At 44.1% G+C, this 25,257-nt stretch overlaps 1 protein-coding gene across 1 annotated transcript; it reads right to left on the bottom strand.

The window, feature by feature from the left end:
* Positions 1 to 2,073: 2,073 nt before the first annotated feature.
* On the bottom strand, positions 2,074 to 25,257 carry LOC144484926 (uncharacterized). Its single transcript, XM_078203285.1, has 5 exons — positions 25,193 to 25,257; positions 7,153 to 7,464; positions 4,370 to 4,432; positions 3,739 to 3,849; positions 2,074 to 3,172 (listed from the first exon to the last, which is right to left on the bottom strand). The coding sequence occupies exons 2-4, from the start codon at positions 7,343 to 7,345 to the stop codon at positions 3,740 to 3,742; spliced, it is 366 nt and encodes a 121-aa protein (XP_078059411.1). The 5' UTR covers positions 7,346 to 7,464; positions 25,193 to 25,257; the 3' UTR covers positions 2,074 to 3,172; position 3,739.

Below are 25,257 nucleotides of genomic sequence, written 5' to 3' on the forward strand. Positions count from 1 at the left end.
AAATGCCTTGGGATTCTCCTTAATCCTGTCTGCCAAGAACATTTCGTGACCCCTTTTTGCCCTTCTAATTCCTCTTTTGAGTTCTTTCCGACTTTCTTTGTATTCCTCCAGAGCTCCCTCCGTTTTTAACTGCCTGGACCTAACGTACGCCTCCCTTTTCTTTTTGACCAGTCCCTCAATTTCCCTGTTTATCCACGGTTCTCGAATCCTACCCTTCCTATCCTTCTTTTTTACAGGCACATGCCTGTCCTGCAGCCCTAACAACTGTTCCTTAAAAGACTCCCACATACCAGTTGTGGATTTACCCTCAAACAGCCTCTCCCAATCAACAACTGCCAATTTCTGCCTAATCCCACTAAAGTTAGCCTTCCCCCAATTCAACACCTTACCCTTGGGACACCACTCATCCTTTTCCATCGCTATCCTAAAGCTAACAGAATTGTGGTCACTATTTGCCACATGTTCCCCTACTGAAACTTTGAAGACCTGACCGGGCTCATTCCCCAGTACTAGGTCCAGTATAGCCCCCTCTCTAGTCGGGCTATCTACATATTGTTCCAAAGAACCTTCCTGTACGCATTTTACAAATTCCTCCCCATTCAGAGTCCCAGCTCTTAGCGATTTCCATTCTATACCAGGGAAATTGAAGTCTCCCATTGCAACAACCCTATTTTTTCCTGCACCTATCCAGTATCTCCTGACATATCCGTTCTTCCACTTCCCTTGGGCAGTCGGGGGGCCTGTAGTATATCCCCAACATAGTGACTGCGCCCTTCCTGTTTCTGAGCTCCACCCACAGTGACTCGTTACACGACCCCTCTGAATTGTCCTCCCTCTGCACCGCTGTAATATGTTCTCTAACTAATACTGCTACTCCCCCACCTCTTTTGGCCCCTCCTCTGTCTCGCCTAAAACACTTGTACCCCGGAATATTCAGCTGCCAGTCCTGTCTCTCTTTCAACCAAGTCTCTGTCACCGCAACTACATCCAAATTCTTCGTAAGCATTAAGGCCCTAAGTTCGTCTGTCTTACCTGCTACGCTCCTTGCTTTGAAGTAGATGCACTCCAGACCTCCAGGCCCAGTGAGTTCATCCTCCCCCAGAGTGCTCTTCTTCTTTGCCAGCCTTGTCCTGGCCCCAAGCTCGTCCCCAGCCTCTACACTTGTAGACCTAATTTTTTGATCCCCACCCCCCTGCCATATTAGTTTAAACCCACCCGAACTGCACGAGCAAAACTCCCAGCCAGGATATTCGTGCCCTTCCAATTTAGTTGTGACCCATCCTTCTTGTACAGGTGCCATCCTCTCTTGAAAACTTCCCAATGATCCAGGAAAATGAAGCCCTCCCTCCTGGACCAGTCCTTTAGCCAAGCGTTCAATTGTATTAACTCCCTATTCCTAGCCTCACTGGCACGAGACATTGGGAGCAGCCCAGCTATTGCCACCCTGGAGGCCCTACCTTTTCGCCTATTTCCCAACTCCCTGAATTGCTCTCGTACGATCCCCCTGCTCTTCCTATCTACGTCATTTGCACCAATGTGTACAACGACATCCGTTTCTTTATCTTCCCCTTTTAATATGCCTCCTATCCGCTCGGAGACATCCAGTACCCCAACACCAGGTAGGCAGACTACCATCCTGGAGTCCCGTTCGCACCCACAGAATCGCCTGTCCATGCCTCGAACCGACGCATCCCCCACCACTATTGCTCTCCGAATTCCTCTCTTTCCTTTCCGGGCCACAGAACCTGATTCTGTGCCAGTGACCTGGTCACTGTGGCTAACCCCTGGAGAGTCATCCTCCTCCACACTATCCAAAGCAATATACTTGTTTTGGAGGGGGACAACCACAGGTGACCCCTCCATTAATTGCTCACTAAGAGCCAAGCCTTTCCTGCTATGAGAGACTTTAAAAAATAAATTGGCTCCAATTGGCGGGATCTGCCATGGGGAGTTGGTATCCTCATGATGGGCTCAGTGGCCTCCATTTGTGCTGCGCGACTACAAGAGCTCTCTGTCAACCAAACCAAATGCATGTCTTCCCATTGCGTTAACAAAGAGACAGAAGACACCCTTCATTAAAGACTGCAAATTTATTCAATATTATAAGCGATGCATATGAAAAAATAACAAGGTGACAGATATGCACAAAGGTGTGATTAACGAACCAGAAGAGCATAAGACGGAGGAGTAGAAGTAGACCATTCGGCCCACAGGAGCTGCTTCGCCTTTCAATGAAATCATGGTTGGTTTGATATTATCCTCAACTCCACTTTACCACCTTAGCCCCATAACTCTCGCTTCCCCTGACTAACCGGATGATCTTAAATGTGTACGAATGTCCCATCTGTAAAATAACCTGAGAGCAATAACCTGATTTTAGGCTAAGCTCATGGCGAGATGTTCAAAAACTCTTGTTCATCTTACTTGTGAAATGCCGTGTCATGATAAAGCTCTGCACGGTGGCAAGTGGTGGCTCGATTATCTCTAAGGGCCCAGATGTACAGGCTGGGGTTTGGTGCCTCCGTGGCACTGGGAGGAAAATCTGGAGTCCAAGATTAAGTACGGGAGAGAGAATATCACCTTGGCAACAATCTAAAAGTTTGATGAAAATCCAGTCAGACCCTTGCTGATTCAATGTATCTTACGCTCTTAAATTGCATGCATTAAAGTACAATGTTTAAAATAACTACCAGAGTAAAACAACCAAAAGGAACATGTGAGGTGCCATTACCTAGATTGCCCTGTAAAGGGCTGCCATTGTCACTATGGGCTGAGTGGCTGCTTTCTCCGGAATAGGATTCTACTATTCTAAGCAAAGAATATAAAAATCGAAGTTCTATACGTCCTAAAATTGAAAATGCTGTTTTCAAAAATGTCTCCGACACTAATGCAAGCAGACACCATGTCAATGCTAGCTCCACGCTGTTGCTGAAATGCATAATTGAAATGTTTATGTAGCATAAGCAGTAGAATTCACGCAGAACCACGAATTTCAAATCAAAATAACAGTGGAAAAAAGTGACCGAAAAGAGGATCTTTTAAAGTTAAGTCGCCATTTAAAACAAGCGAGATTGAATTGCTTGAAGCGGAACTTCTGATCAGGAAGCCTCTGGATTTTGATACCCCAGTCAATGAGTTCACACCTGAATCCATTTCATCGTCCAATGCAGTTCTGTTTGGAATGGAAGGAGCAACAGTAGTAGCACATCAAAGAGTCAGCAAGCAAAGAACACCTTGTATCTTTAGGGTCTCCATTAACATTCTCCAATAATATTCTCAGAAGCCACTGCAATTGCACAAGAACCCCGACAGTGCAGAAGGATGCGATTTGGCCCATAGAGTCTGCACCGACTCTCCGAAAGAGCCACGCAGCTCAAGACCAAGGGATGGGCGGAAAAGGTTAGGCTAGTCAGTGACACCCATAATTAAACAAAAATCTGGAGAGGTTTAAGAAGTCAAGGCTGCGATTGGGAACGGGGGTTGGCGGGCGGGGGCGGGGGGGGGGGGGGGCGGCGGGGGCGGGGGGGGGGCGGTGGTGCGGTGGCAAGGGAGGGATGAAAAGCGATGAGGATGGGGCACTGGAGTAAGAGTTCGTTTGTCTAAATGCATCCAAGTTAATGCTCACTCCACGGGTTAGTTTCAGCGTCTGCCTTAACAGTGGCCTCGCGAGATCCCGTCAATGGTCATTGTTCATCACAGTTTGTCTTTCTTGGCACGCATTCAGGTGACCGACCTTACCTCAAAATAGCCACACCCTGGCCGTCATCATGACATTGAAGACAATGCTCTTGAAAAACAAAATTCTTAGCCCCATCACCGTCAAAGACAAAAAGTTCACCCTCAGTCGATCTGCCAAAATAAGAGAAACAAATGATAGATCTGGTTTAATGGATATATGATTTGGTATTGAAAAACAACTGTATACCTCTAATGTGATATTTTTTCCATTATCTAACAGCTTGACTTTCGTCCGTCTGTCCATCCCTGTCCGTCCGTCCGTCTGTCCATCTCTGTCCGTCCGTCCGTCTGTCCATCCCTGTCCGTCCGTCCGTCTGTCCATCTCTGTCTGTCCGTCCGTCTGTCCATCTCTGTCAGTCCGTCCGTCCGCCCGTCTGCCTGCCTGTCTATCTATCTTCATCTCTCTTTCACTCTGAGTTTCTCTCTCTCTCCCCGCCTCTCCTCCACTCTCGCTATCCCGCTCGATTGATATATCTCTCTCCCTCACTCTGTGTGACAATCTATCTTTTTCCCCATCTCACTATATGTTTATCATTCAATCTCCGGGTCTGTATCCGTGCCTATTTGTCCACTTATCAATCCGTCTATTTGCAAGTATTTTACTTTGATAAATGTTGAATAAAGCACATACCGTTTTCCGTGTCACTTGATTCTGTCAAGGAATCACTTCGACCTGTAGGGCATTTAGGTTTATCTGGAAGGGCAAAAATGACATTTGACTTATTAAGTGAGCAAGTGACATTACTGTAACCATGTTTGTTCTCAATATCACTTTGAATAATGTTGTTGTCATAACCAAAAGCCACGAAGAAAGTAAGAATCAAACAGCACGATTGGACTTGTTCACTTGATTATTCACAACGGAGAAACATTGGTAGCTCTGCCATTTAGTTCGGCCCAATTCTGAGTTCAAAGAGTGCAGGATCGATTCCCCATCAGGGATTAAAACCCAGGATCCAGAGCCGTTCCATCAGTGCAGTATTTCACTGTCTTCCGAAAACGTCGTGAAACCGAGGCCTGATTTCAGCTCTGCAGTGGATTGAATGATATCAGGGCATTTCTCCAGAGGAACGGGATTCTCCAGTACCCTGGTGAGTATTTAATACGTTCCTAAATTCGGTGATGTACCAGCAGTTACGGGCCCTGCACACTGCCCTGAATTATAATAGTTAGCTCTTATTATTTTTATTCATTTACGGAATGTGGACATCGCTGGCAGGTCAGCATTTATTGCCAATCCCTAACTGCCCCCTTCAGAAGATGGTTGTGAGTCTCCTGCTTGAACCTCTGCAGTCTGTCAGGGGTACGTACACACACAGTGCTGTTAGGGAAGAAGTTCCACCATTTTGACTCAGCGACAGTGAAGGAACTGCCGAAACATTTCCAAGTCAGGATGCTGAGTGACATGGAGGGTAACGTCCAGATGATGGTGTTCCCAGGTATCTGCTGCCCTTGTTCTCCGAGATGATAACGGTCGTGAGTTTGGAAGATTCAGCGGAAGGAGACTTGGAGAGTTACTGCTGTGTATCTTGTGGATGGCACACACTGCTGCCATTGTGCTTCGGTGGTGGAAGAAGTGGATGTTTGTGAATAGAGTACTTAATGCTTGAGCCGCACAGAGGCACAGTGGTTAGTACTGCTGCACCGCCACCCCCCCCCCCACGCCCCGCCACTCCCCTCCGCCCCCCGCCCCCCCGCCTCTCCCCCCCCCCCCCCCCAAAGTGTCAGGGACCTGTGTTCGATTCCCGGGCTTGGGTGGCTGTCTGTGCAGAGTCTGCACGTTTTCCTCGTGTCAGCGTGGGTTTGATCCGGGCGCTCCGGTTTCCTCCCACAGTCCGAAAGACGTGCTGATTAGATGCATTGGCCATGCTAAATTCTCCCTCAGTGTACCCGAACAGGCACAGAGTGTGGCGACTATGGGATTGTCACAATAAATTCATTGCAGTTTTAATGTAAGCCGACTTGTGACACTCATAAACACACTGTTAATCAAGCGGAGCTGCTTTGTCCTGGGTCGTGTCAAATGTCTGAGTGTTATTGGAGCTGCATTCATCGAGGCAAGTGGCGAATACACTACCACAGTCATGATTATGTCTTGTGGATGGGGCAGAGGATTTGGGGGATGAGGAGATACGTTACTCACCACAGGATTCCCAATCTCCGACATTCTCTTGCAGCCACAGCACTTATATGGATAGTCCAGTTCAGTTTCTGAGCAACGTTAACCATCAGGATGTTGATAGTGGGGGTTGACCTGATAGAAGTCTCAGGATTATGAGAGGCATGGACAGAGTGGATAGTTAGAAGCTTTTTCCCAGGGTGGAAGAGTCAATTACTCGGGGGCATAGATTTAAGGTGCGAGGGGCAAGGTTTAAAGGAGACGTACGAGGCAGAGTTTTTACACAGAAGGTGGGTGTCTGGAACTCGTTGCCGGGGGAGGTAGTGGAAGGAGATATGATAGTGAGTTTTAAGGGACATCTGGACAAATACATGAATAAGATGGGAATAGAGCGATATGGTCCCCGGAAGGGAAAGGGGTTTTAGTTAAGTCGGGCAGCATCGTCGGTGCAGGCTTGGAGGGCCGAAGGGCCTGTTCCTGTGCTGTAATTTTCTTTGTTCTTTGTTTCAGTCATGGTAATGCCATTAAATGTCAAGAGCCGGTTGTTAGCTTCTTTCCTGTTGGAGTTGGTCATTGCCTGGAACATGTGTGGCGCAAATGTTACTTGCAGCTTGTCAGTCAAAGCCTAGGTATTGTCCAGCTATTGGTGCATTTGTAATGCACTACTTCAAGATCTGAGGTGTCATGAATGGTGCTGAAAATTGTTCAGTCATCAGCGAACATCCCAACTTCTGACCTTACAATGGATTGAAGGTGATTGATGAAGCAACTGAAGCTGGTTAGGCCTGAGACACTGAGGAACTCCTGCAGTGAAGTCCCCAGACTAGGATAATTGACCGTCAATCATTAGTCAGCTAATCTTTCAAAAAGACTACACTTTGAGTGACGATGACACCGAGAGTCCTTAGGTCGTTAAGAGGATGGATAATATTTAGTGCAAGTTCTTCCTGTCATAAAACATTCTGAGAGGAGGCAGTGGCGCAGTGGCATTGTCACTGGACTGGTAATCCAACGACCCAGAATGCTGACCTGGGGATGGCAGCTGCGAAATTTGAACATTTTTTTTAAAATTGGAATTAAAAGTTTCATGATGACCCTGAAACCATTGTCGATTATCATTAAAACTCATCTGGTTCACTAACTTCCTTCAGCGAACGAAATCTGCCGTCCTTACATGGTCTGGCCGGCAAGTGACCCTTAAATGTCCTCTGCTGAAGGGCAATTTAGGACGGGCAATAAATGTTGGCCAAGCCAACGACACCCACATCACGGGAACGAAAATAAAATAAACTTACCAATTTCAGCTGTGGGCGGGATGTTTACTGAGTAATTTCGATTATCGTGAAATGCCTTGCACGTGATGTTTGGCGATTTCTCGGATTGGCGGAAAGAGAGAAAACCCGAGCTCCTGTAATTCCCGCTCTCCAATAGGACACTGGGTCTTGTCACATTGGCCTCCTGGCCCGATCCCGTGTACAGGGAGAGCATGATTGCGTTGGGCGAGAAGTCCGAGGCCAAGCAAACTGCAGCTGTGTCGATGCCGGTGGCTCCCCGTGGCACTGGCGGGTAAAAGACGCTCAATGTAGGCTCCACCGGGCCTTTCGCCTCTGAAAATTTAATAAATAAAAGGAAATAATCAGAATCCAACAGAGTGACCTCCTCCAACCTGCTGAGCCATTCGATTCGACCCGCATTTTTTCTATGTCTTAACCCTATGTGAGTTTCTCCATGAATTTACCGAATGCTGAGACTGGATAATTAGGGCTTTTTCGCTTGGCACAGAGAAGGCTGAGGAGTGACGCCTCTCTTTCTCTCTCCCTCTCTCTCTCTCACACACACACACACCTTCACACACTCACGTGCACACGCACACATGCCCAGGCATATAAGCAGATAGACGGACATGCATAGACACATATGCCCACAAACACACACACACACGCACACATATACATACACACACACACGGGTGAACATAGAAACATAGAACAGTACAGCACAGAACAGGCCCTTCGGCCCACGATGTTGTGCCGAGCTTTATCTGAAACCAAGATCAAGCTATCCCACTCCCTATCATCCTGGTGTGCTCCATCTGCCTATCCATTAACCGCTTAAATGTTCCTAAAGTGTCTGACTCCACTATCACTGCAGGCAGTCCATTCCACACCCCAACTACTCTCTGCGTAAAGAACCTACCTCTGATATCCTTCCTATATCTCCCACCATGAACCCTATAGTTATGCCCCCTTGTAATAGCTCCATCCACCCGAGGAAATAGTCTTTGAACGTTCACTCTATCTATCCCCTTCATCATTTTATCAACCTCTATTAAGTCTCCCCTCAGCCTCCTCCGCTCCAGAGAGAACAGCCCCAGCTCCCTCAACCTTTCCTCATAAGACCTACCCTCCAAACCAGGCAGCATCCTGGTAAATCTCCTCTGCACTCTTTCCAGCGCTTCCACATCCTTCTTATAGTGAGGTGACCAGAACTGCACACAATATTCCAAATGTGGTCTCACCAAGGTCCTGTACAGTTGCAGCATAACCCCACGGCTCTTAAACTCCACACACTATAGGCCTTCTTCACAGCTCTATCCACTTGAGTGGCAACCTTTAGAGATCTGTGGATATGGACCCCAAGATCTCTCTGTTCCTCCACAGTCTTCAGAACCGTACCTTTGACCCCGTAATCCACATTTAAATTAGTCCTACCAAAATGAATCACCTCACATTTATCAGGTGAGATCCTAAATGAATATTTCTCATCAGTCTTTACTGTTGAGAAAAGCATGGATGTTAGGGAACTTGGGGAAATAAATAGTGATGTCTTAAGGAGTGTACATATAACAGAGAAAGAGGTGCTGGAAGTCTTAAAGCGCATTGAGGTAGATAAATCCCCGGGAACTGATGAAGTGTATCCCAGGATATTGTGGGAGGCTAGGGAGGAATTTGCGGGTTCCCGAGCAGAGATATTTAAATCATTGTTAGTCATAGGTGAGGTGCCTGAAGATTGGAGGGTGGCAAATGTTGTGCCTTTGTTTAAAAAGGGCTGCAGGCCAAAGCCTGGGAACTACAGGCCAGTGAGTCTCACATCTGTGGTGGGTAAGTTGTTGGAACGTATTTTGAGAGACAGGATCTACAGGCATTTAGAAATGCAAGGACTGATTCGGGACAGTCAGCATGGCCTTGTGAGTTTGAGTTTTTGAAGGGATAGTCAAGAAGGCAGTTGATGTTGTCTACATGGAAGTTGGCAAGGCCTTTGACAAGTTTCCTCATGGTAGGTTGATTGTAAAGTAAAATCTCACAGGATCCAGCGTGAGGAAGCCAAATGGATACAAAATTGGCTTGATCACAGAAGCCAGAGGGTGGTTGTAGACGTTGTTTTTCAAACTGGAGGCCTGTGACCAGCGGAGTGCCTCAGGGATCAGTGTTGGGTCCAATGTTATTTGTCATCTATATTAATGATTTGGATGAAAATATAGGAGGCATGGTTGGTACGTTTGCAGGTGACACCAAGATTTGTGGCATAGTGGACAGTGCGGAAGGTTATTTCGGTTTGCAATGGGATCTTGATCAATTGGGCCAGTGGGCTGACGAGTGGCAGACAGAGTTTAATTTAGACAAATGCGAGGTGAGGCATTTTGGTAGATTGAACCAGGGCAGGACTCACTCAGTTAATGGTAGGGCGTTGGGGAGACATACAGAACAAAGAGATCTAGGGGTGCACGTTCATAGCTCCTTGAAAGTGGCGTCACAGGTGGACAGATTGGTGAAGACGGCATTCAGCATGCTTGGTTTCAATGGATATCGGAGTTGGAACGTCTTGTTGAAGTTGTACAAGACATTGTTAAGGCCACACTTTGAATACTGTGTACAGTTCTGATCACCCTATTATAGAAATGATATGATTAAACTAGAAAGAGTGCAGAAAAGATTTTCCAGGATGCTACTGGGACTTGATGGTTTGAGTTATAAGGAGAGGCTGGATAGACTGGGACTTTTTTCTCTGAGGGGGCTGAGAGGTGATCTCATAGAGGTCTATAAAATAATGAGGGGCATAGATCAGTCAGATAGTCAAAGGTAGGGGAGTCTGCAACTAGAGGGCATAGGTTTAAGGTGAGAGGGAGAGATACAAAAGTGTCCACAGGGGCATTTCTTTCACACAGAGGGTGGTGAGTGTCCGGAACAAGCTGCCAGAGGTAGTAGTAGAGGCAGGTACAATTTTGTCTTTTAAAAAGCATTTGGACAGTTACATGGGTACGATGGGTTTAGAGGGATATGGGCCAAATGCAGGCAATTGGGGCTAGCTTAGGGTTTATGAAAAAGGCGCCATGAAAAAGTTGGGCCAAAGGGCCTGTTTCCAAGTTGTAAACCTCTATGATTCTATGACACTATGACACACACATGCATCTGGAAGCATGCATACCCTCCCCCTCCCCCCCCCCAACACACACACACAGAGACACACACTGAGACATTGAGAGACACACACACCCAGCAGCACACACAAACACAGAGAGACTGGATTTGGGGACCAAATAAAATATTTCTGATGAGCACAACTAATGGTGAGGAGGATGCAAGGAGGACTTGAAGGGAATTGGGACAGGCTGAGTCAATGGGCAAGAACATGGCAGATGGAATAAAACTGAATATGTGTGAAGTTATCCATTCTGGCAGAAAAAAAAAGACATCAGAAAGGCAGAGTATTTCCTAAACAGTGCGAGATTGGACAGGGTTGTTGCCAGAGAGAGCTGGATGTCCTTGTTCATCGGTCAGTAAAAATTAGCATGTAGGCACAGCAAGACACATGGAAGGCAAATGCTACATATTTGTCCAATCAAATAGGAGCGCGAGAACGCGACAGAGCGCGCGTGTGTGTGTGTGTGTGTGTACCATGATCTGTTTGAATGTTGGAGCATTATTTTTGGGCCAAATGGCCTACTCCTGCTCTTATGTTCCTTTGAGACTGAAATACTTTTGCACGCCGCAGACACTCACACAGGCAAGAATTGACGTGCAGGCACACAGGCATACACACACACAAACATACACACACACACACATAGATCGAGAGACAATCAGACTGAGGTATTGAGAGACAGATATGCCCAGAAACAAACACAGAGACTGGAACACACTCAGAAACTTGATGTGGGGACCAAATAAAATAGTTCAAACCTTGCTGATGGCACTGGCATAATGGAGAGGAGGATGCAATGGGGGCTTCAGGAGATTTGGACAGGCTGAGTGAATGCGCAAAGACATGGCAGATCGGATAAAAAGTAACTAAGTATGAAGTTATCCACTATGGTTGGAGGGTAAAAAACAGAAATATAGAATATGTCCCACATGGTGCGAGGTTGAAAAGAGTTGACTTCCAGAGAGACCTGTTCACTAAAAGCTAGCATTCAGGTGCAGCAAACAGTGAGGAAGGCAAATGCTACGTTCGCGTGTCACAAAATATTAATGTGAGTGTGCGTGTGTTTGTGTGAGTGTTTGTGTGCATCTGTGTGACTGTTTTTGTGTGTGCTTTTGTATGGGTGGGTGCGTGTGTGCACGTCTGTGAACGTGTGTGCACGTCTGTGAACGTGTGTGAATGTGCCATGATCAGTTTGAATGTTCGATCAGTATTGATGGGCCAAATGGCCTATACCTGCTCCTATGTTGATTCGAGATTTGAATACATACACACGCCGCAGACACTCACACAGACAGGTATGGACATACAGACGTACAAACACACTCACGCATAAACAGACACACACACACACACACGCGCACACGCACACATGCACAAATACGCACACACATATATATCTATATAGAATGATATGCAGTATAGTTGTATTTATTAAGACAATGTGATAAAATGTGATAGAATGCTGAATATGCAAATGACACAATAAACAGCATTGTAAGCAGCGTAGCTGGAAGCATCAAATTGCAAAGAAATATTAATATTTTGTGAATGGATAAAACTAATGGATGTTTTCAGTGCAGGGAAATGTAAGTTAACGCACCTTAGAATTAAAAATCAAGGAACCATGTTGTTTATAATTGTCCATATGCTAAGACTAAGCATTGATCAACGAATGTCTTTATTCAAATTCTTTAGACAGGTAAAGAAGACAGAATGCATAAACACTGAGAGACCGAAAAATATATTCGAAGCTTAATATTCATGTTTGAATGTGAAGATCTGAGATCAGGATTGAAATAAAGAAGAGTCCGCAATCAGAACCGGCAACATTTTTGTTCTGGTTTTCATAAAATTAAAAATCAGCATTTAAGAATTCCTTGAACAGAGCAGGAGGAGAAGAAATTTTACTCTGTAAGCTGTATGTTCAGAGTACCCGATTAACAGTGTAGATGATGTTTAACTCTAAAACGCTGGAATTTAGTTAAGGAGTGACTTAATCATTCCCAAACGGAGAGGGTTGATAAACAGGAACATTTGCTGCTGGTTGGGGAGTTCAAGATTCAAGCAAATTGGATTTTAGACGATGTTTAATGTTTAAGACTTTCAGGAGCGAAATCAGGAAACATTTTTCAACTTAATACCTCACTTTCCTCCATTAAGACATTTCCTAAATCCAATCCTTTTTTGATGAAATCTAATATCGTGTGCAGTTTTGGTCCCCTTTCGAAGAAAAAATACACTTGCAATAGAAAGAGTGCAGAAAAAGTACACCAGACTGATTATTAGGATGGCAGGTTGTCGTTTCAGGAGAGGCGACTGCATCTGTATTCACTTGGAGTTTAGAACATGAGAGGCGATGTCATTGAAATATACAGAATTTTAGCAGGGATGAGCAGACTGGATGCAGGGATGTTGTTTCCTTTGACGGGGTGGGGTCTAGAAAAAGGGAGCAAAGTTTCAGTGTTCAGGCTTGGACATTTAATTCTGAGATGAGGACATTTTGTCTTGACTCAGAGGCTGGTAAAACTGTAATTCTCTACCACAGAAGTTTGTGGATGCGCAATCAGTGAATATATTTTAAAATGATATATATTTCTATACTCTAAAGGTGTCAAGAATTATGAGGAGAGGGCTAGTATGGTGTTGAGTTACAGGGTCAGCCACGTTCGTATCGAATGGCAGAGCAGGGTTTAAGTGTCGACTGATCCACTCGTGCTCCTATTTTCTATCTTTCTCTATATTATATATGTCCATGAAGGAAAGTGCTGGGTGATAGCGCTGAATATTAATTCTTTCATAAAACTCACAAGACGAAATTAATCACAGTGATATCTGACTCTGTAACAAACTTTTGATTGAAACTATCACTAAACATTCTTCATGCAACATCGTGGGATGGTTGCAGCGAAATGGCAATGTCATTGGATTAGTAGCGCAGAACCCCGGGCTCATTTCTCTGAAGGAATGGGTTCAATTCCCACCCCAGCACTCGGAGTAATTTCAAATAAATTGATCGAAGTGTAGCCTCCAGTAAAAACTCCGGCAACTATCGACGATTGCCGTAAAAAAACATTGCCGTTCAATGGTTGGCATCTTATCTTTGCAGAAAAAAGCTTTGAATAAGATCTCGGCCAGAGGGCTAATTCAGAGTTTATGAGTTTTGGGGTAATATATTCGCATGGAAAGAGGATTCGCCAATCGATAGGATACAGAGAGTTGGGATAAGAGGAGCATTTTCAGGATGACAATCTGTTACAAGTGGAGTGCCTCAGCGATCAATGCTCGGGCTACAATTATTTACAATATACATAATGACTTGGACGAGGGAAGTGAATTTATTATTGCCAAGTTTGCGAATGAAAACAGGACTTCTGCCATGGGTTGTAAATGCCCATTTAGATCAACAATGTCCTTTAGAGAAGGAAATATGTCGTCCAGTGGTTTGGATCCAAGAAGCGATGTCATGGAACCTGAAATTGCCCAGAGGGCAATTCGGATTTGATTTGATTTGATTTGATTTAATTCCCACATCCAAGAAGTAAAAGTAAAATTATGATATTTTTAGTCCAATATGACATTAATAAGGACTGGAGCTAAAAAAAGACTGGACACTGCAATTTAGGACGAGCTGAGGTGGATATTCAGCTGCGCAAATTCATTATATCAGTGCAATGTCCTCAATTACCTTCCCACATGATGCTGGCTCCCTGTCTATCACACAGCAGATAATGACATTAAGTAAGCTTATCCTTACTGGTCACATATTTCACTGCTGAATGTGGGTGTCTCACTGTGATTAATAAATATGCAGGAAGAATTTCCAAGACAGAAACTTCGCATTGCAGCAGCTGAGTCATATTTACCTCACAGAGGACAGAAGAAAAACATTTAATTTGCATTATTTCGGGAGCGCTGTATACAAATTTCACACAAAGTCAAGCCAAGGATGCACACATGTTTTTCGTGTGAGGTTAAGTGTCACTGACTTGCAAAGATTACAGGACGATATGGGCGAGCTGGCCAGACAGGTAGAGCAGTGCCAAACGGAATTTAAACCTGAAAAGTGTGAGGTGATGCATTTTGCGAGGGGTAAGAAGGCACGGGAATACGCCATGAACTGCAGGACGCGAGAAAGTGCAGAGGACCAGAGGGACCTTGGCATGCAAGTCCAAAGATCATTTATGCCGTAGCATTCAAGGCTGCAACCAAGTGCTGAAAAATGCGATTGGAATAGATATGGTTATAATGGCTGGAGCAGGCACAATGGGCCGCAGGACCTCTTCCTGTTCTGTAAAATTCAATGACGATGATTCTACTGTCCCCAAAGCAAGAGCGATGGGCTTAATGGTCTCCTCCATCGTTGCAGGAGTCTAATAATTTGCTGTTTGTAAATTCTAACACAGAGTTGTCAGAGGACGTTTTAATTTTTCACTCCACCCTCTCGCCTCCTGCTCCTCCTAATCAACTCAACAGCAGCAATTACAGGATAAAGATTCTTTACAGGTGTATGAGAATCGGACATTACTTTCGTAAACTATAACCAGACACAAAATGCAGAGAATAGTTTCACTTACTGGGTTCTACAGTGAGTTTGGTTCCACTGCCAAAGATAAGCTTTCTGGTTGCATAGTTTGCACAGTGATTCCAGATGGTACAAAATCGACATAACCCACATGAATAGCAATGTAAGGATTGCTTTTCATGCTAAAGGTTTTTGAGATTCGATTTGCTTCCACAGCTGGTTCATTATTTCGTCCAGAACAAAATGCAAAACAATATCCAAGAAAGGATGTTCTGGCTAAAGAGGGAGTGCACCGAAGGTTCACCGGACAGATAATGGAGTGGCAGGACTGACATATGAGGGGAGATTGAGTCGGCTAGGATTTTATTGTCTGGGGTTCAGAAGAAGGGAGGCAGGAGCAGAAGATCTCATTAAAGCCCATAATGCAGGATTAGACACGGTAAATGCAGGATGGCAGCAGGGTCCAGAACCGGGGTTCATAGTCAAAGAATATGGGACTGATATGAGGAGAATTTATTTTTCAACAAGAAAATGAAAAGCCTGTGTAATTCACAATTACAAAGTTTTAAACAGAACAGTTGTGCTTATTCGTCTCCCCTCTATCTTTTTGATCAATTCTCTGGGTGGAATCTTTCTATCCCGTTCACAGTACACAAATCTGCTTCTCAGTTCAATACCATATTACCAATTACCAATACCATATTATCCCAACTCCTATCCCATGTACCTCTAATGACTGGGTAGGCAGGGCTAGATCAAAACTGACTCAAAATTGTGCAATCTCTTCGCCTGCATGCCACATATTATATTGGCACTCTGCCCAACTTGACTAGACTACTTACAACAGAAAACTAGATCACAGAGGAGATGTGGGGTGAAAGAATAGAAACACACTGACTTTACACTCACTTGGTACAACTGTCACCTGGGTGCCATTGCCGAACGTTAGCTTATCGTAGCACAGTAACAATTCCTCAGACAGAAACCTTCTATTGAGATAACTGTTTCAGATTTCAGACAATTCACGGCAAAGACAAAGCTGGAACAGTCACTGATTCGCTGCAGGAAACAGATATTGCATATCTTCCCCCTCCCCACCATCACAGGCTAAATGGGCCGAATAGCCTCCTTGGATGCTCTAAGATTCTATCAATGTGAAGAATTTCTGAGCCAAGGCAGCCACTGGTCAAATATAGCCATCCACGTCCTCTCCCTGCAACAAGTATATTTTGCCTCTGAAACTTTGTTAGGTAACATAGGAACAAGGTTCTGCCTGCACTGCCAATCTCTGAAATGGCTTAACAGAAATTTGCAATATGGCTTTGCCAGTGACGCCTCAAAACCTGGCAGAAAAGAAATACAATTCAACGGATAGTCTTTAATTTGTTAGCTAAGCTTTCTCTCCTTACAGATGCTGCCTGATCTGCTGTGGTTTTTCCCAGCATTATCTGTTCTTATTGTCATAATCCTGTTATATTTCGAAGAGGTAAACAGACATGTTGAGTCTGAAAGATGCGTTTATGTTTACTTGAATCAACAGTTACTCGGGCTCATTTTCCAAAAGAGAGATATTTTTTATTCATTCGCGGGGCATGGGCACCGTTGGCTGGCCAGAATTTATTATCCATTCCCAATTGCCCTTGAGTGTCAACCAAATTGCACATGTAGGCCAGATCTAATAAGAATGGCAGATTTCTTTCTCTAAGGGACATTACTCAACGAGATGGGTTTTTCCAACACTGGTTTTCATCGTCAACAGTAGATTCTTAATTCCAGATTATTGAATTCAAATTCCACCACCTGCCGTGGCGGGATTTGAATGCAGGGTCCCCAAACCACTAGTTGATTTCCTGGATTAATAATTTAGCGACAACACCACTGGGCCATCGCCTCCCCCCAGTTTCACCACCTCACAATACTGCAAGGTCACCCAATGAAACTAATGTGCCAGCTGGTTGGGAAATGATGTAAGGAGTCAGAGAAGGAGGGAACAAGGATAAAATCAAGAGGTGGAAAAGGGAATACGAAAAATGATATACAGAGAAACCAAGGACAAAATTCAAAAACGAGACAATTAATGTTAAAAAGATAAACTGAAAGGCTCTGTGCCTTAATGCGCAGAGCATTGGCAATAAAGTGGATGTACTAATCTTGCAGATAGATGTAAATGGGCATGCTATAATTGGAATTACGGAGACGTGACTGCAGGGTTCCCAAGAATGGGAACTGAATGTTCCAGGGTATTCCGTATTTAGGATGGACAGGCATAAAGGAAAAGGTGGTGGAGCGGCACTGCTGGTTAAAGAGGAAATTAACAAACTGGTGAGAAACGATATTAGCTCTGATAATGTGGAGTCTATACGGATAGAGTTGAGAGATACCAAGGGGCAGAAAACATCAGTGGGTGTCATGTACAGACCGCGAAACTGCAGTGGTGATGTTGGAAATGGCATTAAACATGAAATTAGAGATACATGTGATGAGGGAATATCGGTGATCAAGGGTGATTTTAATCCGCACATTGATTAAGTAAATCAAATTAGCCACAATGCTGTAGAAAAGGATTTCCTGGACCGGATACGGGATAGTTTCCCTGACCAATATGTAAAGGAACCAACGAGGGAACAGGTCACCTTAGACTGGGTACTGTGTCGTCAGAAGGTAATAATTGCCAATCTAGCTGTGCAAGGCCCCTTGGGGATGAGTGAACATAACATGAGAGAATTTTTTATCAAGGTGGAGAGTGAAGTAGTTGACTCGGACACGACTGTGCTGAATCTTAATAAAGGAGACCATGAAGATATGAGGCGCGATTTGGCCTTCATAGATTAGAGAGACTTACCTAAAGGGATGACAATGGATCTCATAGAGACTTATAAAATTCGAACAGGACGAGACATAGTAGATGAAGAGAGGATATTCCCGATGGTGGGGCAGTCCAGAACCAGGGGTCTGAGGATTCCAGATGGACCATTTAGGACGGAGGTGAGGAGACATTTCTTCACCCAAAGAGTGGTGAGCCTGTGAAATTCATTACCACAGGAAGTAGCTGTTGCCAAAAGATTGAATGTATTCAAGAAGCGGCTGGATATAGCACTTGGGCGAATGGGATCAAAGGTTATGGGGAGAAAGCAGGATTAGGCTTTTGAGTGGATGATCAACCATGATCATAATAAATGGCAGATCATGCTTGAAAGGCAAAACGCCCCTTCCTGCTCCCATCTTCAATGTTCCTATCTTTCCTTCCCGAGAGGAAATTAATGAACCAGATGGGTTTTTCCGACAATCGACAATGGTTTTCCTGGTCACCAGTAGATTTTTAATTCCAGATTATTGAATTCAAATTCCACTATCTGCCATGACGGGATTCGAACCCAGGTCCCTCACATATTCGCTGAGTTTCGGGGTTAATCATTTTGCGATAATACGAGCAGGACATCGCTTCCCTCCAGTTACATAACTTCTCCATGATGCAAGGTCACCCAGTGAGTCGCACATCCATATCTGTCACATTGCTGAGGCCCAGAGATTGGTCTGCCACCTGCGGCATGTCTAACTAAGCATTAAGATCTGAGTTCGCTATCCATCTATCTAGGGTAATGACTAAGGAATGACGAGGGTAAGATTAGGGCCAGTCAAGGACAGTAGTGGGAAGTTGTGCGTGGAGCCTGAAGAGATAGGAGAGGCGCTAAATGAATATTTTTCGTCAGTATTCACGCAGGAAAAAGACAATGTTGTCGAGGAGAATACTGAGATACAGGCTATTGGACTAGATGGGATTGAGGTTTATAAGGAGGAGGTATTAGCAATTCTGGACAGTGTGAAAATAGATAAGTCCCCTGGGCCGGATGGGATTCATCCCAGGATTCTCTGGGAGGCTAGGGAGGAGATTGCAGAGCCTTTGCCTTTGACCTTTATGTCGTCATTGACAACAGGAATAGTGCCAGAAGACTGGAGGATAGCAAATGTTGTCCCCTTGTTCAAGAAGGGGAGTAGAGACAACCCTGGCAATTATAGACCAGTGAGCCTTACTTCTGTTGTGGGCAAAGTTTTGGAAAGGATTATAAGAGATAGGATTTATAATCATCTAGAATGGAATAATTTGATTAGGGATAGTCAACACGGTTTTATGAAGGGTAGGTCGTGCCTCACAAACCTTATTGAGTTTTTTGAGAAGGTGACCAAAAAGGTGGATGAGGGTAAAGCAGTTGATGTGGTGTATATGGATTTCAGTAATGCGTTTGATAAGGTTCCCCACGGTAAGCTATTGCAGAAGATACGGAGGCATGGGATTGAGGGTGATTTAGCCGTTTGGATCAGGAATTTGCTAGCTGTAAGAAGACAGAGGGTGGTGGTTGATGGGAAATGTTCATCCTGGAGTTCAGTTACTAGTGGTGTACCGAAAGGATCTGTTTTGGGGCCACTGCTGTTTGTATTTTTATAAATGACCGGGATGAGGGCGTAGAAGGATGGGTTAGTAAATTTGCGGACGACACTAAAGTCGGTGGAGTTGTGGACAGTGCAGAAGGTTGTTGCAGGTTACAGAGGGACATAGATAAGCTGCAGTGTTGGGCTGAGAGGTGGCAAATGGAGTTTAATGCGGACAAGTGTGAGGTGATTCACTTTGGAAGGAGTAACAGGATTACAGAGTACTGGGCTAATGGTAAATACTTGGTAGTGTGGATGAACAGAGAGATCTCGGTGTCCATGTGCATAGATCCCTGAAAGTTAGCACCCAGGTTGATAGTGTTGTTAAGGAGGTGTATGGAGTGTTAGCTTTTATTGGTAGAGGGATTGAGTTTCGGATCCAGGAGGTCATGTTGCAGCTGTACAAAACTCTGATGCATCCGCACTTGGAGTATTGTGTACAGTTCTGGTCGCCGCATTGTAGGAGGGATGTGGAAGCATTGGAAAGGGTGCAGAGGAGATTTACTAGGATGTTGCCTGGTATGGTGGGAAGGTCTTACGAGGAAAGGCTGAGGGACTTGAGGTTGTATTCGTTAGAGAGAAGAAGGTTAAGAGGTGAGTTAATAGAGGCGTACAAGATGATCAGAGGATTAGATAGGGTGGATAGTGAGAGCCTTTTTCCTTGCATGGTGATAGCTAGCACGAGGGGACATAGCTTTAAATGGAGGGGTGATAGATTTAGGACGGATGTCAGAGGTAGGTTCTTCACTCAGAGATTAGTAAGGGCGTGGAATGCCCTGCCTGCAGCAGTAGTGGACTCGCCAACATTAAGGGCATGTAAATGGTCATTGGATAAACATATGGATGATTTTGGAATAGTGGAGGTTAGATTGGCTTTAGATTGGTTTCACTGGTCGGCGCAACATCGAGGGCCGAAGGGCCTGTACTGCGCTGTAATGTTCCATGTTCTATCTTTCTGAAGTTCATTTTACGGACAGAATGCCTTCACTTGTATTTCATGTAATACTTTGTATCGTTGCCCCGGTTGCTATTTGTCAGACACAATATAGCGAAAAAATAATCGACATGAAACAGAATGAGAGTAACTTCCAATCGTACTCACTTGGCACAACTGTCAACTGGGTGCCGCAGCTTCACAGTGTAGTCATAATGTATAGTATAAAGGGCACAGACATAGACCTTCCATTGGAGTGAAGTTGCAGATGTCGTTTAGTAATGATGAAGCATACTCAATAATTCGGAGGCAGGGGAATATACAAAGTTCACATGAGGAAGAGCCCTTGAGAACCTTTAAGGAAAGGTCAATTACTTATGTTCCAACCAGATCCAAACTGACGTTTTCAAATGTCTTATTGGGTCGCAAAGTGAATTTGTTGCCTCTGCCAAAGACAAGTTACAAAGTTCTGGTGCCAGCAGATCTGTACACAATGGGACAAAAAACTAAACCCAACCACATGAGCAGAAGAATGATTTATTTATATTCTATTTCTCCTAAGTTTGAGTTTGAATTCAATTTTAGATTTTGCTGACTTCAATAGCCAGGGCAGGTTATATCCAGGTAAAAATATAAATGTCTCCCCCCTCACTTCCCACCCATTTGAACGTAATAGGTCAATAAATTATTTACTTGCATCGTGTAAAAAGGAACTTTGAGGGAAAGAATGGTCAGAAACTTAATGCACTTGCTAACTTCAAGTCGCCATTGGCCACCACACTCCCCACAATCTCTGCACAGAATGGAAATGTTTTGTAGGCAGGAATGGAATAATACACACAACACATGGACCAGTGCAGCAGGTTCAAGAAGGCAGCTCACTGCCTTCCACATTTAGGGACGGGCTATGTAAGTGCTGGCCTAGCCAGCGATGCCCATTTCCTACGCAATAAAAAAACGAGGTAACTTCAGTTACTCACACTCTAACCAGGTCCAAACTGAAAATTTAAAACCACTTATTGGGTTGCGCAGTGAATTTGTTTCCTCTGCCAAAGATAAGATTCAAAGTTCTGGTGCTAGTACATGTGTACATAATGCGGCAAAAAGTACAAACACCTGAGCAGAAATATAAGATTTATTTATATTTCATTTATCCTGAGTTTGAGTTTGAGTTCAATTTCAGATTCTGCTGACTTCAATAGCCAGGGCAGGTTATATCCTGAAATAAATATGTTCGCCCCATCCACCAATTTACATTTAATTCCCACTCCTTGCCTGTTAGCTCCATATGTCATATATTTCTATCCACTTTACAATCTCAGCAAATATGGTTCAGATTTTCTGTAAATGCAGGGTGAGACCATTGCACTTTGTGAGGATGCGTGCGAGGTTCCACAGTGAGTTTTGTTCAAGTACCAAGGATCGGACTTTCAGTTGTGGGGATGACACAATCATAGAGTCATAGAGTCATAGAGGTTTACAGCATGGAAACAGGCCCTTCGGCCTAACTTGTCTATGAAGCCTTTTTTAAAACCCCTAACCTAATCACAATTGCCTGCATTTGGCCCATATCCCTCTCTACCCATCTTACCAATATAACTGTCTAAATGCTTTCAAAAAGACAAAATTGTACCCGCCTCTACTACTACCTCTGGCAGCTTGTTCCAGACATTCACCACCCTCTGCGTGAAATAATTGCCGCTCTGGACACATTTGTATCTCGCCCCTCTCACCATAAACCTATGCCCTCTAGTTTTAGACGTCCCTACCTTTGGGGAAAGATACTGACTATCGAGCTGATCTATACCCCTCATTATTTTATAAACCGCTAAAGATCACACCTCAATCTTCTACACTCCAGATAAAAAAGTCCCAGTCTATCCAGCCTCAAACCATCAAGTCCCGGTCGCATCCTAGTAAATCTTTTCTGCACTCTTTCTAGTTTAATAATATCCTTTCTATAATCGGGTGACCAGAATTGTACACAGTATTCCAAATGTGGCCTTACCAATGTCTTGTACAATTTCAACAAAACGTCCCAACTCCTGTATTCAATGTTCTGGCCAATCATGGAAGATGCTACACAAATCCGTAACTCCCGTGCTGACAGTATTGCAAGAGGTTGTTTTTGACCTGCTTGACCTGGTGATTTGACCATAGATTGGGATTCAAATTGTAATGCCAGGTGATCTCCAAAGCAAAAATGCAACTATTCCTCTCCCTGAAATCCATCCCCATTTAACCCTTTTGCTTTATTTGCTTTACTCTATTTCAAAAAGTACAAGACATAGCTAGCAGTTTAACTTTCCTTCCATGCAGTTTCAATTAACTTCTGTATATTCCCTGGCCCTGTTAGTCCTCCCAAAATACATCAGCTTACACTTTTTAGAGTTAAATTTCAATTTTCCACTGCTCTGCCCATTTGACCAGTCCTTCAATATCGACCTGTAATGTAAGGCTTTCCTCCTCGCTATTTACCACACCACCAATTTGTGTATCATCTACGAATTTACTGATTATATCCTCTGGATCTCTATCGTTCTAATTAATTATCTAATGATACATAAATCCATCTAACAGCTTGTTTTTAATTTTAAGCGTTACTTTCCCTCTTTGTCACCATTCGCCAGACATGGATTCTGCAAAAATATCCATCGAAGGGTAAAGAGAAATCACCTGGCATTATTTGGCACAACATTCAGTTGTTTCCCGTAGCCAAAGATGAGTTTATAAGTACCGTCATAGTAATGAGCACCGTGAATAGTGGCCAGCAGAAAGCTACCAGTGCATCAGCTTATTCAGATTCCATCCAGTATACACAGCAACACTGGCATAATCACTGATGTCAGTGGGAAACTCGACAACTGCCATGGTGTGCGAATGGTAAATCTTAAAAATTATCTATCCCAAGAGATGAACAATGCATCTGATAACATTCTACAAAGCTAAGCACATCCAAGGCCAAATTTAAAGCCAAGTTGCCTCTCTGCACCGACTGGTGCATTTAGGCAGAATTCTTCTGCCTTCAGTGATAGCTATTTCTGGAACACGTCGCTCGACTTTTGTGAAGGGCTTAGAGCTTGAGAGAGCCATACTACATATCAAGCATTGCTGAGCAGGAGTCTCCCTCTCACTGCCAATCTTTGGCAGCGTTGCTTCTCACCTTCCTTGTTCAAGTCCAAGGGTAGGGACTCGGACCCGGTGTTTCTAGCTCAGAGGTAGGGATTCTAGCCCATTGCACCACAAGACCTCCCCAAGTTATGAATGGCCATTATATTGCATCTCCTCCCTTTAAGCCTGTACTGATTTTTTTTAAAAACACGACTTGGTGATATGTTTGGAACTGTAAATATTGATTGTCATCCTACTGTAAATAGATCATGGTGGAAGATAGTTGAGGACTTACTGGGCTCCACAGTGAGTTTGGTCCCTTTGTCAAAGGCAAGCTTCTCAGTTCAGTAGTAACAGCTACTACAAAATATGGACCCAGCCATATGAACACAGGGCTAGCTCACATTCAGTTTGTATCATGTCACTTCTTTTAATTAGCTTCTCTCCTGAAGCAAATATAACCATTCCCTCCCTCTCCCTCACACTTAGCTCCCACTGTTTTTTTGACTATATCAGGGAACAATATTTGGATAATGAATTGACTGTGTTTCACAATTTCCATCTTCACCGGTACTTCTCCCTGAACACCCAGGAGACACAAATCCTAGGAAAATAGTTTGACATCAACACATACGAACATGCAAAGTGGGAGCCGGAGTAAGGCACTGGGCCACTCCAGCCTAACCGCTATTCAGTAAGATCATGACTGATTGTAACCTCACCCCCAGATTCCTGCCTACCCCCGATAACCGTTTATCCCTTGTTAATCAAGAATCTATCGAGCTGTCTTTAAAATAATCAAAGACCCTGTTCCCCCTGATGTTTGAAGAAGAGAGATGACGAGACTCACTACTCTTTAAGAGAGAAAAAAGTCTCCTCATATCTGTCTTTAAAGGAGTGACCCTTTAATTTGAACTATAACACCTCGTTCAAAACATTAACCTGTTGTTGATAATCGTTGACCAACACTTCACTTTGAGGCCTCATTTCAAGCATGCATTCGTGTCAGCAGTTTAACAAAGACTGGAGACCATAGGACGATGGGGCAGAAGGATGCCATTTGGCCCATCGGTCATTCAATGAGATCATGAATTATCTGACGTGATAATTCTGAATACCTCTTTCCTGTTGTATCCTCGTAACCCTCGATTGCCTTGTGGGTTAAAAATCTGAACATTCAACCTGTATAGCTCTCTGCGGTAAATGATTCCACAGATTCACTGCTGGCTTGAAAGAAGAAAATCTTCATCATATAAATGGGCAACCTCATACTTTGGGATTATGACCTCTGGTCCTCGACTCACCCACAAGAGGTAATAACGTCTCAGCATCGAACCTTGTCATGTCCCCTGAGAATCCAATAAGTCTCAATAAGGTCACATCTCATGCTTCTAAACTCCACTAAGTAGAGGCCCAACATACTCAAACTCTCCGAAAAAACATATCCATACCTGGGATCAAAGTAGTGGCCTTCCCTGAACTGCCTCCAATACCAGTATCGGTTTCCTAATGTTAGGGGACAGTGTTCCAGATGTGGTCTAAATCGTACCTTGTATAGTTTTAGCAAGATTATTAGTTTTAACAAAGACAAGCTTGAAAATGAAATATATGTAGACAATTGTTCAAATCAGTGGGCATTTGACTCAACCTGCTAAATGGACATTTTCTATCTTATTCGTAACCCAATTTCAGTTCGATGTCACATCACTGATGCCTAATGTTTCAACTGCTGTTGATGACACGGCTTAATAAACAGTGAGCTGAACTCGATACTCGGTGCCTAATAGCTTAATTGATTGGTGCAATGGCTTCTACTTCATTCCAAGCACTGCCTTGGCTCTTTACCGGCCTTTCACCCGACACCATTCAGCAGAAATCTGTATCTAATGGGAGAAAATGAAGGTGGACTCGCACTTACTTGGCACAACCTGCAGTCGGGTGCCGCTGCCGAATATCAGTTTTTCAGTATCAGCATTATACACA

The sequence above is a fragment of the Mustelus asterias genome, unplaced genomic scaffold, assembly GCF_964213995.1.
Source record: "Mustelus asterias unplaced genomic scaffold, sMusAst1.hap1.1 HAP1_SCAFFOLD_145, whole genome shotgun sequence".
NCBI classification, from domain to species: domain Eukaryota; kingdom Metazoa; phylum Chordata; class Chondrichthyes; order Carcharhiniformes; family Triakidae; genus Mustelus; species Mustelus asterias.